Below are 14,830 nucleotides of genomic sequence, written 5' to 3'. Positions count from 1 at the left end.
CTGACTGGAGCCCCAGGGCTTTAGGTCCCGGGGCCTCGGGTAGGATGAGCCCACGCCAATGCCCGCCCCCTCTTCTTTACTCTCCAATGGCATTCCTGGACTTGCGGGGCGGGAGTGGGAGGAGCCAGATTGTTAGTAAACGCGGAGCCACGTGCGCGCGCGGGTCCTGGCAACCGGAGCGGCGCGTGCGCAGTGGATACACAGCCTGTACGCAAAGGCGCGCTTTAGGGCGGAAGCGGGAGTCCCCGGCTGCACGTGGGCTCTGGGGCGGTGGAGGGGGCGATGCAGGCTGACGGCAAGATCCGCACCGAGTCCGCGACAGAGTCCGGCCCACGGGGCCCGAGCTGCAGCCTCCGGCATTTTGCTTGTGAACAGAACCTTCTGTCTCGGCCTGATGGCTCTGCCTCTTTCCTGCAAGGTAAGAACTTAACCTAGGTAAATAGTGCCCGGGCCAGGTTCGCCACGTTGTATTTGTTCTAAAAGGTCACAGTGCATCATGGAAAGGAATGCCACCAGCTGATAAATGTCCCTCCTAGACTGGTACAGTTTCTTTTACCCAGGGAGATACTACCGGATATGCCAGAATAATGTTCTCTCTTCCTCCCGACTACAGGAGAGACAGTCGATATCCCCACCCTCGCAAATACTTGGTTGGAAGAGGGGCAGATCACCACTACCGGCCTCATTATTCTCTGGACGGTAGGATGTCTTCTCCCCAAGTAAATACTTTCAGAATTGAAAGTGATGTCCCCCTTCCTCCCGACCAGTGGGGTAAATATCACATTGACTGTGATACACATCTCTCCCTATGAGCCTCTCATATGGAGTTTGGGGCAGGTCTTACCTGCTGGGTAAATATCCCCTTCCCCTAGCCATATACATCTCAAATTAGACTCAACTCCCTGACCCAGGTAAGTATTCCTCTGGAGATAGGCCTAATGCTTGCCCCCATAAATGCTTCAGTTTCCTCACTAGGGGTATTATCTTCTACCCAGATACAAAACCTGTTTTCATTCGTTTCTACATTGAACACACATGTATTTGTGCTAAGTACTGTTCTGGGCACTGGGAATACATTGATAAATATATATATATATATATATATTTTTTTTTTAATTCCTGACCTAACATTTTATGTTTTGGTCAGGGAGACAGACCAAAGATAACTAAGTAAAATATATAGGAAATCGCTATGGAGAAAAATATAGTAGGGAAGGGAAATAGGACCTGCCAGAGAGGGTTGACCATCAGCAGGATGGTCAGGAAAAGCCTTGATGAGATGGTAAAGGTAAGGGAGCAACCTGAAAATTCCAGGAGGAAAAAACATACCAAGGATGGAGAACAGCGAGGACAAAGGCCCTGAAGGAAGGACCCTCCTGGTGTGTTTGAGGGATAGTCTGGAGACAGTGTGGCTGGAGTGATGAGGAGGCTGGGGAGAACCAATGGGGATGGCATGTCATTTGAGGCCTGGTGAATGAGCTATGAGCCACTGCTCCCAAGTTTTGCTCAGAGTGGTGGCATGATCTAAATATATTTTAAAAGACTCTCTCTGGCTGCGGTGTTGACTACAGAGGTAGGAGAAAAAAGGGGAGATGGTGGTAGCTCAGACCAGAGTAGAAGCAGTGGTGAGATTAGGGGTGGATATTGAAAGTAAAACTGATATGGGGTGCCTTGGTGGCTCAGTGGGTTAAAGCCTCTGCCTTTGGCCCTGCATCAGGCTTTCTGCGCAGCAGGGAGCCTGCTTCCTCCTCTCTCTCTGCCTGCTTCTCTGCCTACTTGTGATCTCTGTCAAATAAATAAATAAAACCTTAAAAAAAAAAAAAGAAAAGAAAGTAAAACTGATAAAAATCTGCAGATGGTTCAGTGTTGGCATGTGGGAAGGAGAGGGATAACACCAAGGTGTTTTTTCCCAGTCAGCTGTACTGAGAGACTCTGAGGAGTTTATTTTGGAACAGTAAGTTTGCAGGGCTTGGTAGACATCACAGCGACCATATGGAAAGGGCAGTAGGACCTACAAGTCTGCAATTCAGAAGAGAGACCCCATCTGGACATACAATTTGGAATTTTCCGACTGTAGATGGTATTTCATTGGATGAAATCACTTGATGAAAACAAGAAAATGAGCGTAGAAGGAAAAGAGAAGTCACAGGACTCGACCTTGGTCCTCTAACCTGTGAGAAGCTAGGAGAAGAGAGAGGAGAGGTCAGGAAGGTAGGAAAACCAAGAGAGGCCACTGACCTGGGGCCTGGAGAAGTGTTGTAAGGGCCCACCAGCTGCATCTGTCCTCCAGAGCTGTGGCTGGATGGTCTGGACGTATGTCATCCCTGACGCTGTCAAGAGCTGCTCCAGTGGGGGTGGAGAAGAAAAAGCAAGTTAGAGATGTGTCTTTAGGAGCTTTGCTGTACATGGGGGATGAGTTGAAGATGGATGTGGGTCCAGAGAAGAGAGAATTGCAGGAGCCACGTCCGTGAGAACATGACAGGGAGGGTCTGCCTAGGTTCATGGGGGCCACAGGCAGGTCCTCCAGAGTAACAAGAACAAAGACCACCAAGTGGATCTCGTTCTGTGTGGTTAAGTTCCTCTCTGAGGGCAGATTCCCCAGGAGCTAAAGAGAAGCCCTGCACCCTCCTCCTCCTCCCCAACCCAGGAAACGTGCCCTGATGCTGGGGACTTTCCCAGGTCCTCCCTGAGACTTAGCTCTGCTGCTCGATTCACATGCCTGGAGTTTCTTCCACATCAGAATTATTGAGGAGGGTAGCCCCTCCCGTACTCTAAAACTCCCAAACCCCCAGGACCCGTGCAGACTGTGGAGAGTGTGTCCCACCCACTTATGTCCTCCACGGGTTGTTAAATAGGTAGAGTCCCAGAATGCACCTTGCACCTGCCAAGGCTGTCATCACGTGTCTCCCCGCCACCCCCCCCCACCTGCCCCAGGCATTTGTAACCACTGTGGGGATTCCATGTTCTGTGTTTAGAAGCCTGTGCTCCCACTCTGTGTTGCCCACTGCAGACTGTGGGCCCAGCTGCACGCTGGAATGACCCGTGGAGCTTGGATGCTCCCAGTGCCCGTGCCCCACCCCAACAGTTGAGTTAGGATCCCTGGGGGAAGGGCTGGGTGTCAGGATCTTCTCACTCTCCCCTGTGATTCCAGTGTGCAGCCCGAGTTGAGAACCACTGCTGTGTTCTATACTCTTTTCTTTTTTAATGGAATAGAGTAGGGCGCCAGGCTGGCTCTGTCAGTCCGAGGTGCGTGCGACTTTATTCCAGGGTGGTGAATTCGAGCCTCATGTGGGGTGTGGAGATCATTTAAAGAAAATTTTTTAAAGTAATTAAGTAAAAAGTAAATTACGTCGAATAAAGTAGAAAGCGTCAGAATGTGTCAGCAGCAACGGTAAGAGTTGTTTAGTGAGGCCTTTGTTCTGTTTACACATACAGATGTTTGCATGAGTTTGGAGTGGTGCCCATGAAATGTATTTTTATCTTGGGACTTACGGCGAGAAAGGTTTGGAAGCCATGGGTGTAGTCCAGCCTCTTCATTTTGCAGATGGCAAAATGGAGGCCTGGAGAAGTGAGCACCATCAGCCAAGTTTACAGGGCCAGCAGGAGGCAGACAGGACTAGAAGCCAGGCTGCTTTTTTTTTTTTTTTTTTTTTTTTTTGAGATTTTATTTATTTGACACAGAGAGAGAGAGAAAGAGCACAAGCAGGGGGAGCACTAGGCAGAGGGAGGGGGAGAAGCAGACTCCCCGATGAGCAGGGAGCCCAATGCGGGACTTGATCCCAGGACTCTGAGACCATGGCCTGAGCCGAAGGCCAACTGGGCCCCCCAGGCGTCCCAGAAGTTAGGCCTTTACTCCCAGGTCTTACCTCCCTGGCTGCTGTTCATGACACTCAGGACCACTCCCAGGTTATGTCTCACTTTCTCAGAGGTCCCGACTGCTGCAGAACTGGGGGATGTGAGCCTGAGGGAAGACAGGTTGGAGGAAGCTTTGGAAGGAGTTGAGACCAGTGCAGTAAGGGGGAAGAAGGTTAGCTCATGGGAATAACTTCCTGATCAAGTCAGCAATAGCTAAAGTAGGTCATGCGCTGGGCATATGCCAATGTCCACAGTGGCTTACGTGGATTACCTCACCTAATCCTCACGATGCCGTGAGGGAGGCACCATTATCATCCTCACTTCACGTAAGGAAGCACAGCAAATGCTCAGAGAATCACTGCCAGCAAGTGGTGGACTGGACTGGGAATGACAGGGGCTTGGCACTTCACTGGGACCCCTCAAGGAAAGCACGATGTGCCTGAGGCCTCCTCTGCTGTTTCCCCAGGGGATACATCGGTCCTGGCGGGCGTGTACGGACCAGCTGAAGTGAAGGTCAGCAAAGAGATCTTCAACAAGGCCACCTTGGAGGTGATCCTGAGACCGAAGATCGGGCTGCCTGGTAATCAGGCCCAGCAGGATCTCTAGCTTCTTCCTCGCCACTGTCCCCGGTGTCCTCTCTCCCAAACCCAGATCTTGGTGTCTCCCCCCAACCTTTGTCTGTCCTTCCTCCTCTCTCCTGGCTCCGTCTCCCCTCCTTTCCACTAACCTGTTGTTCCACCAGGTTACTCGCCCCCTCACTCCTGGGGCTGGGTTCACAGGGACGGAAGTGGGCAGCAGCAGGGGGACACGGGAACTCTGGAGTTTTCCTCCCCCAAGAGGCTCCCTTGCTGGATGCCAGAGGGGGAAGGGATGAAGTGGGTATCAGTCAAGCCCTGCCCCCTTCCCACTGGGGATCCTCTGTCATCCATGCAGGGTCCTGCACCAACCCCGGCGGACACAGGCAGGCCCTTTCCAGAGGGCTTGGGGGGGGCACATGGAGGAAGGTGAGCCAGGTGGAAGGGAAGAGGCTGACAGCCCCGCCCCACCCCTGATTTCCCCAGGCGTCGCCGAGAAGAGCCGGGAGCGGCTGATCAGGAACACGTGTGAAGCCGTGGTCTTGGGAACACTGCACCCCCGCACCTCCATCACTGTGGTGCTGCAGGTTGTCAGCGATGCTGGCTCTGTATCCTTTCCCCCAGGGCTGCCGCCTCCAGGAAGTCCTTCAGAAGCTCATTGATGGCCTCCCTCACTCTGTTACCCATAAGGTCTCAAAGCACTTGACAGTCACCCACTTGTTGAAGAACAGCAGACACAACTTGAGCGCTTACCCCGTGTTGCGCACTGCTCTGAGTGCCTGACTTATATTAACTCACTTAAATCCACACAGCACAACAAACAGGTGCCACTATAATCCCCATGTTCCAAATGGGGAAACTAAGGCACAGCTAGGTCAATTCCTTTGAGCCCAAGCCATCTGCTCCCAGAGCCCAAAGGCTCCTGGCAGATAGGTGTTCTTGTGCTCCCATGTTGGAGGTGAGGAAGCAGGCCCTGAGAGGAAACGTTGCTTGCCCAGGGTCACACAGCTGGAAGGCAGCATTGGCAGAACTGCAGCCCAGGCCTGACTGCCTGCCGAGCCTGTGCCAATGGCCTCCACTCTGACCTGGGGCGATGCTAGGGCCGTCCTGAACAGGCAGAGTAGTTAGGTCAGCAGCCTGGCCTAGAAAGATCCCTGTGGTTTGGTGAGAGGTTGGGGCCAAGGACCAGAATTGGGCATTTCTAGAGGGGCTTCCCAGAAGGGAAGTAATAGAAGGACAGTGGCAGAGCTGGGACTGACTGACCCTGAAGCTGGACCCTTAGCCCCTGTCATGGGGCTGGGGACAGAGACTAGAGGAAACTGAGGCAGGACTGGCTGGCTGGCTCCTGGCCCTGGCTTGCCCCTGCCACGCTACAGCCACTCCTCTCCACTAAAGATGACTGCTCCTTTCTCTGTCACCTGGTGGCAGCTACCTCCAGGTCCCCAGGCTTCAGGCCTGGCCCTTCCACTACCTCCCCATGTGATTGTGGGAGGTTCCTCCCCTCCTGCCCTCAGTATCCTAATGGTGCTTGGCATGTGCTTTAGGACAAATCTGTTGAGTATCATTAGGACCCCTGGTTGAGGCTCAGAGAGAGTAAGTCACTTGCTCAAGCTCACACAGCTGAGAGGTGCCAAGAGCAGGTCAGGAGCCCAAGGCTACTTGGTCCCAAAACCCCTTAGAAGCACTGTGCCCTGCTGCCTCCCTGTGATCAGTCAATGGACTCAGCCACAAGCACTGATAGGGTGTTCTGCAGGCCACCCCCATCGAGGGAATGCTTCTTAACCCTGCCCTGTGGCATCCAGCTGCTGGCCTGTTGCTTGAACGCCGCCTGCATGGCATTGGTGGATGCGGGGGTGCCCATGCGGGCCCTCTTCTGTGGCGTCACCTGCGCTTTGAACGCGGACGGGACCCTTGTGCTGGATCCCACGGCCAAACAAGAGAAGGTAGGTCTGAAGGCTGGGGCAGTTAATGGCTGTGAGCAGACACTCCTCCTCTCGGCCTCACTTCCCTGAAGCACTTGGCTCCTATCATGTCAGTCCCGGTTGGCAAGCCCTGGTCTGTTCATCAGCACAGATGCTAGAACCCCAGCTCAGAACCACTTAAGTGGAAAAGGAATATAACAGAGGTCCGGCTGGAGCCAGGGTCTCAAACACCATAAGGATTTCCTCATCTGGCTTTTCATTCTCTGCAGTCTTATGCGTTTTGGTTCTGTTCAGTTCCATTCGCTAGCCAGCATCTTGCCTGAGGCTGGGACCAGCCCCTAGAACTCCATGCTTTCCTCGCAAGCTCAAGTTCACAGCACCCAGGGCTCTGGCTCTTCCCAGATACTGACCCTGTACTGTGATGGGTGAGTCCCATCAGGAAAGCTGAACATGCCTGAAGTATTTCAGACAATTTCCTGCAGGAAATGGGTCAGAATCTTGTTGGAAGAGCCAAAGGGGCAAACAGGAAAGAGGGCCATACTCAGAGGCTAGCGGCCCATAGGGCCCTCGCCCTCTGCGCTGTTGGGAGATGCTGTCAACAGTTGGGTCTGGGCACTCACAAGGCGTCCTGGCTTGGCCCTGGCAGTGGAAGTCTGGAGACAACCTCCTCCCCTCCCCTCCATGGCGGGAACTGCCATAACCCCTGTTTCTGTCAAGACTGAGAACGGGATGCAGCCCTCCCTTCCTCGGCCTCTCCCCCAGATTATCGGGGACACCTAACCAGGAGAGCAGGGAGTGTGGGAAACAGTCTTCCAGCTTTCAGCCCTGATAGGACAGAGGTGGGAAGGGGAGCGGGGAGCCAAGAAGTACCCGCTGGTGACTGGCTGTGCAGCTGTCCCCCGTTGGAAGCCCCTGTTGGAAACATGCAGGTGACATCCGGGGGTGGGAAGCAGTTCCACTGAAGGAAGGCCTAAGGGCACTGCCCCAGGAAGCAGGTGATGCACAGACGAAACACCTACATCTGATACCCTAGAGACTGCAGGCTGGGGGAGGGGCAGGTCCCCTCCTTGGGACCCGCTGAGACTGCCCCATGCAAGAGTCTAGGCATCCTACCCCTCATCCCTAGGAGGCCCGGGCCGTCCTGACCTTGGCGCTCGACAGCGTGGAACGGAAGCTGCTTATGTCCACCACCAAGGGGCTCTACTCCGATGCTGAGGTACTGGGGGTGACCAGATCCCTCCTGGTTGTGCGGTCTTGTCGGGGCCCTGGGAGGTGGAAGGAGAGCCCCTTCCTTATATCCCTTCTGTGTGTAGAAGGCGTTTTCAAATGTTGTAGGCACAGAAACCCTTGTGGGAATTTGAAAGGGAAGCCTCAGTCGCGAGAGCAGAGCAGGAGAGCGCTCAGGTTGAGATTGGGAGGTGAGGCATCTCCTGCTCAGCTGGGCGCTCCCAGAATCCCAGTGCTCTGCTCCCCCAGACCACTTTGACCTGTTTCTCCCGTGAGCCTAGGAATATGTGGTGCGTCCCAGATTCCACAGCTTCCAAGATGATCTGGCATCACAGGGCTGGTGGCTCAAAAATTCTGTATCTCCAGCTGGAGCTGGGCCAGGCTGAGGCCTCTCGCAGGGGTCAAGTTGCCTGATCCCACCTGTCCACGCTCCCAGAGCTACCAGAATTCGACCCTTGAAGTCCTCCCCTTTTTCTCAGTTCTGCCTCAGAAAGAGCCCACCAAGTGGGGAAGAAAGGCAGGCCTTGGAAACAATCCCCTGGCCACTTGCCTCACTGCAGGGGAAGCAGGAGGTCTGGGGGCTTTGGGAAACAGCCAGGGTCAGGGCAGGCTGTGGGGTTGGTGGAGGCGGGTGGTGCGGGAGCAGGGAGGCCCCAGTACCACCAGCTCTCTCCCCTCCTCCAGCTCCAGCAGTGCCTGGCTGCGGCCCAGGCTGCCTCGCAACACGTCTTCCGCTTCTACCGGGAATCGCTGCAGAGGCGTTACTCCAAGAGCTGAGACAAGCCAGGGCAGGGCACCCTTCCCGCCACCGCTGCCACCACCCACTACCTCCGTGGAAAATAAACCAGCAGCCGGCCTCGCCTCTCAGTCCCTGTATGCCTGGATAAGCTTGTGGGCCTTGGGGCACAGACCCACCCTGGCCCCCCAGGAAAGCATTTCTGACCTGGGAACTCCTCCCTTCCCCACCTGGCAGTCCCAACAGATACCTGTGGGGCACCTGCTGTGTGCAGTCTTGCTGGGTGCAAGACTCCGGGGTGAATGACGCCCCCCCCCCAGGTCCCAGGTTCAAGGAGCAGTAGGGTGAAGGGGAAAGAAAATCCGTGTTGGTCCGGTGGTGGTGAACGCTAAGAAGGAGGCAAAAAGCAGGGAGGAGGGGTTTGGGGAGGACATCTGCCGGGGGTGGGGTGGGGTGAGGTGGGGGTGCATCTAAGGGAAGTCCTACAGGACGTGCAACACTAGCAGGGCTCCCCTGGGGCTCCCGTGATGGTGGCTGGAGCAGCGAGATGGGTCAGGGACAGAACAGGCACAGTGGTGAGGCCTTGTGGGTCTTGGCATCCCTGTCCTAACCTGAAGAAACCAGCTCAGCAGCCAGTGAGCTGCTCAATGTCACCAGCTAGTCCATAATGGGGCAGGGTAGCCTCAACCCTGGAGTCTGGGGAGACACCAGCATGATCCTGACTGCGGTTCCCCACTTGTAACCAGAAGTGGCTGAGGCCCATTTCTTCTCAGTGGATGGTAGCACCTTCCAGGGTGTATGGAAATATGGGGGCGGGGGTTAGTTGCCCTTTGACCACTGGGTTCCCCCACCCTTGTATTTAGCGGAAAGGAGCCAAACACATGAGCACATCGCCTGAGGAGTAACTGTCCTATAGCTGGGCCACGTGGTCGCCAGATTTTGTGTGGCACTGACATTTGGGGGTTTACGGTGAAAATTATATGTCTGGCGGGCCCTCTGCTGCGTGCTTCACATGCTTGAACTAGTTCATACAGTTCCCACAATTGCCCCTTGGAGCCTGTGTCATTTTCGTCCCCAGTAACCAAGAAGGAGAAGAGTCTTTAGCTCGAAACTGCTCCGTGAGACTCAGGAGAACACCCGATGAGAAAGTGTTTTCTTCTAGTTAAGATCCACCAGAGTGGCATTAAACAGCTAAGCCGCCTGTCTGTCACGCCATTACTTGGTCATCTCTCAGGCCCGCTCTGTGAGCACTCCTGTGCCTCTGGGGAGCTCTCAGGGTCTGTCTGTCGGGGGCTAGCACCCCAATACCTATAAGCTCCAGCCTTTCTGGTCTCCGGCCAACCGTCTGATTCTCCTGGGGCCATCTTTCTCCCCCAGAAGCCTGCACAGAATGAGGCCAACAGGAAAAGCGGGCAAGAGATGGAGAGACCAGACTGCTCATTTCATCTGAGCCCAAGTCCGGTTTCTGCCGCCAGCTGTGGGAAGAGTTCAGAGGGATACTGCCCTTCACAGGTGTCACCCATCTGATCCTCCCCAGGGGTGGACCATTTTGGAGAAGGGAAAACAGGCTCAAAGAGAAGTCACTTGGGCCAAGGTTGCAGAGCTAAGGAGAAGTAAACTCTTGGAACCTGGGGTAATTCTCCACAGGCCACAGTGCAAGGAGAACATTCTGCAATTTGGGAACCCTCTGCCCCATGGATTCACCCTTTTCCAGCTCCAAGTTCGCTGGGGATATCCTGTTGTCACTGGTCGCGTGTCCCTTCCTGGTCTCCCCGAGCTCCCTCCTCCCCGCCCCCCCCCAATACACACACACAGAGGTTTGGCTTTGAGAGCGTCTGGTGTTTAATCTCACGCTGCGGTGGCCAGGAAGGAGGGTTCTGCCGCTGCTGCCGCCTCATCCACCCGGATTCTCCACGTTGCCAGCGGCGCTCCCGGATCCCGGCCCCTGATTCACAGTGGGGGCCGCAGGGGCAACTAGGGCGGCTCTCGGGAGGCCAGGTAGGCGGCCAGGGTCACCAAGGCAGCTGCATATGTGCACACGCCCAACCCGACGGCGAGGACCCCCAGCAGGAAGGCTCGGCGGGAGGCAGCCCCTGCCCCCTGGACGTCACCCTTGGCCCAAGCCTTGTTGGTCTGTGGAGGCGTTGGGCAGCGGTGACTCAGGCATCCCTGCAGCCCCAGACCCTTGCCCTGGACCCGCCCCCACCAGCTCATTCAGAGATTCCAAAAACAGCAGCCACTGTGGGCCACGCACAGGGGTGCCCAAGTGGCTAATAAAAATAGAACTCTCTCTCAGTGCCACCATTTGAGCTCATCTGAACCTCACGATGACCCAGAGGTAGGAATTATTCCCGTTTTACAGGTAAGGAAAATGAGGCCCAGGGAGGTTAAGTGGCTTGCCCAAAAGTATTAACGGAGTGTGTCAGGCCTAGGAATTTGAGCCCAAGTTCCTAACCACCACTCTGGGCTTCCACTCTGAAACACCAGTTTTACCTTTCCATGTTTCTATGCAGGTCCTTCTCTCCACTTTTGCCCCCCACCAACGCATAGCACTTCTGTTTTGTTCTGAATACCCTTTCCCCTTAGATCCAGCCCTACCCACAGACTGACCTTCTGGGCCAGGCAGAAGGCTGCAATGCCCACAGGCCAGAAACAGCAGAGCATGGAGAAGACAGCCAGCCCGAGGTGGTCGTGGGGTAGGAGCGGGGAGAGAAGGCTGCCCCTGTCCCAGTCCGAGTCGCTGTCGCTGGATGATGGGTCCTGTGGGTGGGAAAGGGCCTGAGTGGGCTTCTCCACCCACCTTCCCTGTCCCACCACTCTGCTCCCCATTACCCCCAAAGACCAATACCAGGGCCTCCCCAGAAGCACCAAAAAAGAAGAAAACATTCCAGAAGATAGGCTCTTAACTTTTACAGCCTGGATCCCCTTGAGGGGAAGCTGTATATCCTCTCTCCAGAGAAGAACCCCCACCCTCACCCAGAGTTTTGTGTTCAATTTCAAAGACTCCACAGGTCCCATCATGGTAGTACAATTTCAGAGTTACGAGTGGAGGGAGATGGGATGCCTGGGTGGCTCAGTGGGTTGAGCCTCTGCCTTCACCTCAGGTCATGATCTCAGGGTTCTGGGATCAAATTCCGCATCGGGCTCTCTGCTTGGCAGAGGGCCTGCTTCCCCTCCTCTCTCTGCCTGCCTCTCTGCCTACTTGTGATCTTTCTCTCTGTCAAATAAATGAATAAAATCTTAAAAAAAAAAAAAAAAGAGTGGAGGCAGACACCAACAGGGACAGGAACTGGCAAAAAGTTGGAGTCCAAGAGAGATGGCTCTGGGTGTCTACGTTTCTAGGAAAAACCTACCAGCTCAAAACTAATTCTAGATTTTAAAAAAAAAAATTTAAATCTTGCATTAAATAGCTCATAGGATTTTAAGCAATTCTTACAGGGCCCAAACTGCAATTAAAATCCAAGTTAGCAGAGAGGTCAAACAAACAGAAAAGGCCTCTTTTGCCCTGAAGCCAACTGCCAATCCCAGAAAAATAACCTCTCAACCCAACCGTGAACAAGATGAAAAGTGATCTCTAACTACTGGTAGTGCCCACAGGCAGCTGGCAAGCAAACCAACTCCTCTCAGAGAAAGGTACGTACCTTCAGTCTAGGCCTCACAACAATTTTTCCTAAAAATAGCTTTTCAACTGTGATGACCAGCATACAGTCCAAAAATAACCAGGCACACAAGAAACCCTAAAAGACCAGAAATAATAAGGCCCTCCCTCCAAATCTACAAAGAATGGAATTATCAGACACAGAACGATGTCAAGGTGACCCTAAATGTCTCGCTATGGCAGACGGTGTTTCCAAAAATGGCCACAACCATCTCTCATCCCACATGCTCCTCTCACAGTGTGACTGATATACTCTTGCCACCAAGGGGTGAGGTCTGTGTCCCCTCTCCCTGAGTCTGGGCAGGCTGACTCACTCATAATTGGTAGAATGTGGTGGAAGTAATGCCACATGACTTCCGAGCAGAAGTCAGAAAAGGTGAGGCAGTTTCTGCCTCGCCAAAGCACTCGTGCTGGAGGCTGGAGGGACAGAAGGATGTGGACCATGCTGCATCTGCCATGTTGTGAGGAGGCCCAAACCAGCCCATGAGGGGAGCCTCAGGCAGAAGCCCCAAGACTAAATTAAGATATAGACACCTACCCAGGCCCCAGCTCCTTCAGCCCCCAGACTGTTCCAGCTCCAGCCACCGGCTGACCGCAGCCTCATGAAAGACCCTGAGGCAGAACCGCCCAAACCAGGCCCTCCCATATTCCTGCCCCATGGAAACCATGAGCCATAATGATTGTTGCTGTTTTAAGCAACTGAGTTTTGGGGTGATTTTTTGTGCAGGAATAGTAACCGGAAAACCACGTGTAAGAAATAAAAGACGAGTGGGGGGAGTCTGGCTGCCTCAGTCCATGGAGCGTGCAACTCGTGATCTCGGGGCCGTGAGTTTGAGCCCCACGCTGGGTGTAGAGATTACTCAGAATCTTTTTTAAAAATAAATACATAATTATGACAAACTTCACAGTGTATACAAGGAATAAGAAATTATCAAAGTTAACACAATAATTTGGAAGAAAAAAAAAGCAGGAGCAACACAGAGAGAGGTGGAAAGACAGAGAACAGAGGAGCCAGAAATCAGAGGGAAGACAGGAAGCCAAAGGTGTGGGAAGAAAGATGAGTGACAAATCTGGAGAGAAAAGAGTGAAGAAACCAGGAGAGGCACAGAACAGGCAAAACCACCACTGGACATCTAGGAAGTCCCCACACAGTTGGGAAGTGAGACTCCAGGCCGAAGGTAGATACCCCAGCCTCCAACCTACCTGGGGTTCACCAGAGCCCCGTTCACTCACCTCCAGCCCCTTCCCCCAGATCCCACTAAGGCCTGCTGCTCCTACCTCCAGGTCAGGGGTTCCCAGCTCCCCAAGACCAGCGCTCACAGAAGGAAGAGGTGACGGTAGGAAGTGCCAACCCCCCAGTGACTCCGCAAAGGCTGTCTCTCGAAAGGGAGGCCCCATCTGAGGTTCCCCAGGCTTCTGGATGGGGGACACACAGCCCACACCCGCCAGCAGAGGCTGTTGGAGCTCTCGAAGACTGGGGCTGTCCATGGCTGGGGAGAGGCTCCCAGACGGGTTTCCTGGAGGTAGAGGAAAGAAAAAAGACGTGTTCTAAAAGTCTCACCATCTTTCCCCTGACTCCTGACTCTAGAGAGATTGCTGGAAGATGCTAGTTAGTTCACTGACCCTCAGACTCGTTTGCCAGAGACTAAAACTGAGGCCCACAGAATAAAAGAGGGCCAAGCTGTGAAGAGAATTTGCGGGGTCTAGACATTCAATTCTGGGATTCTGTCTCCTGAGGCAAAACCACATACCTGTAGCACACTTATTCCAAACCACACCTTGCACACTTACTTGCCCCATGAATTACACATACCCTGTGTCAAGTCTGCACCCTGAATACCCACGTCCACGGCTGCACATACTCAACCAGGCAAGCCCAAACCCCACCTCCAGGCACTCATTTCCCAAAGGGCTCCTTGCAAACTTGCCTTGAACAACATCAGCTCCCTCTGGAGCCCCCAACCTTATTACACACTCATTCTGAATGACTCCTTGCACACCCCGAATCCTCCTAGCATCAGATCCCCTATTTGCACACATAAGAACAGGCTTCCCATGCATGCACTCCACTCTCCCTTGTTCCCATCACTTACTTTCCTTGCATACCTGCCCCATACACCCGGTCTACGCATCCCTCCCCTACCCCACCCAGATGCACCCCGGGTACACAACTGCCTGCACCCCCACCTGCTCCCCTACGCCTCCTGCTTTACCAGAACCCACCTCTGCACCATTCCCCCATAACAGTCCCAACCCACCACACTCACACATGCTCAGACACAAGGAATGTTGCCACCCCACGATCCCCCCCTTCCCGTAGGGCCTCCCAAGCCTCATTCCAAACCTGGCTGGAGCCGATCTCCTCACCAAGGGTTTGCCTCCCCATCCCCAATACTAGGAGCCAGTGGAGGGGCCGTGCCGCCCACCTGTGCCCCTTACTCACCGCCCACGGCCATATGTCGGGACTTCCTGGGACCCTGCACCGACACCCGCCCCGACCCTGCGGCCCGCAGGTGACACGGAACTCCGCTCCCCGGGACCCCGGGCCTGGGGGCGCGGGGTCTGCGTTTTCCGCTGAGCTCCCCTCTCCACGCCCCAGGCCCGCAGCGCGCGGGGGCGGGGATGGGGGCGGGGCGGCGGGCTCCCGGCTCCGCCCTCCGCCGCGGCCCGGGTGGGGGCCTTGAAGGCCGACGTCAGTGCCCAGCGCTGAAACCCTGCTACCCCAAGTGTGCGGGAGCCAGCTTGGGGCTCCGAGGACTGCGGACCCTGACCGTCCCCCCACCCCAGCCCAGGCCCAAGAGCAGCGGGGCGGAGGAGGGGGCGTCCCCGATTCTCCAGGGCCTTCCTGGCTCGGCCC

General features: G+C 54.7%; 2 protein-coding genes and 1 long non-coding RNA gene across 4 annotated transcripts; 1 reads left to right on the top strand and 2 right to left on the bottom strand.

Annotated features, from left to right (window-relative positions):
- The first annotated feature begins 71 nt into the window (after positions 1-71).
- EXOSC5 (exosome component 5) lies at positions 72-8,446 on the top strand. Its single transcript, XM_082709387.1, is given in 7 exon segments — positions 72-245; positions 247-418; positions 4,322-4,435; positions 4,917-5,038; positions 6,233-6,373; positions 7,479-7,568; positions 8,264-8,446. Coding segments are annotated over 7 exon segments (891 nt in total). The 5' UTR covers positions 72-86; the 3' UTR covers positions 8,357-8,446.
- Positions 2,239-4,703, bottom strand: LOC309852567. Its single transcript, XR_014305244.1, has 3 exons — positions 4,583-4,703; positions 3,867-3,961; positions 2,239-2,340 (listed from the first exon to the last, which is right to left on the bottom strand). It is a non-coding gene; the product is annotated as an uncharacterized lncRNA (long non-coding RNA).
- Positions 8,447-10,133: 1,687 nt separating the features above from the next.
- Positions 10,134-14,602, bottom strand: TMEM91 (transmembrane protein 91). Of its 2 annotated transcripts, none has more exons than XM_082709398.1 (4): positions 14,417-14,602; positions 13,252-13,490; positions 10,926-11,075; positions 10,134-10,448 (listed from the first exon to the last, which is right to left on the bottom strand). In XM_082709398.1, the coding sequence occupies exons 1-4, from the start codon at positions 14,427-14,429 to the stop codon at positions 10,290-10,292; spliced, it is 561 nt and encodes a 186-aa protein (XP_082565524.1). In that variant the 5' UTR covers positions 14,430-14,602; the 3' UTR covers positions 10,134-10,289. The 2 variants fall into 2 exon arrangements, with proteins under 2 accessions (XP_082565524.1, XP_082565525.1); XM_082709399.1 differs by having other exon boundaries at positions 10,134-10,260.
- Between the last annotated feature and the right edge of the window lie 228 nt (positions 14,603-14,830).

This window comes from Mustela nivalis (assembly GCF_964662115.1).
Source record: "Mustela nivalis genome assembly, chromosome: 18".
In the NCBI taxonomy this organism is placed as follows: domain Eukaryota; kingdom Metazoa; phylum Chordata; class Mammalia; order Carnivora; family Mustelidae; genus Mustela; species Mustela nivalis.
Note: the sequence above shows the minus strand (reverse complement) of the source record. Positions and strands in the feature narration are given on the sequence as shown.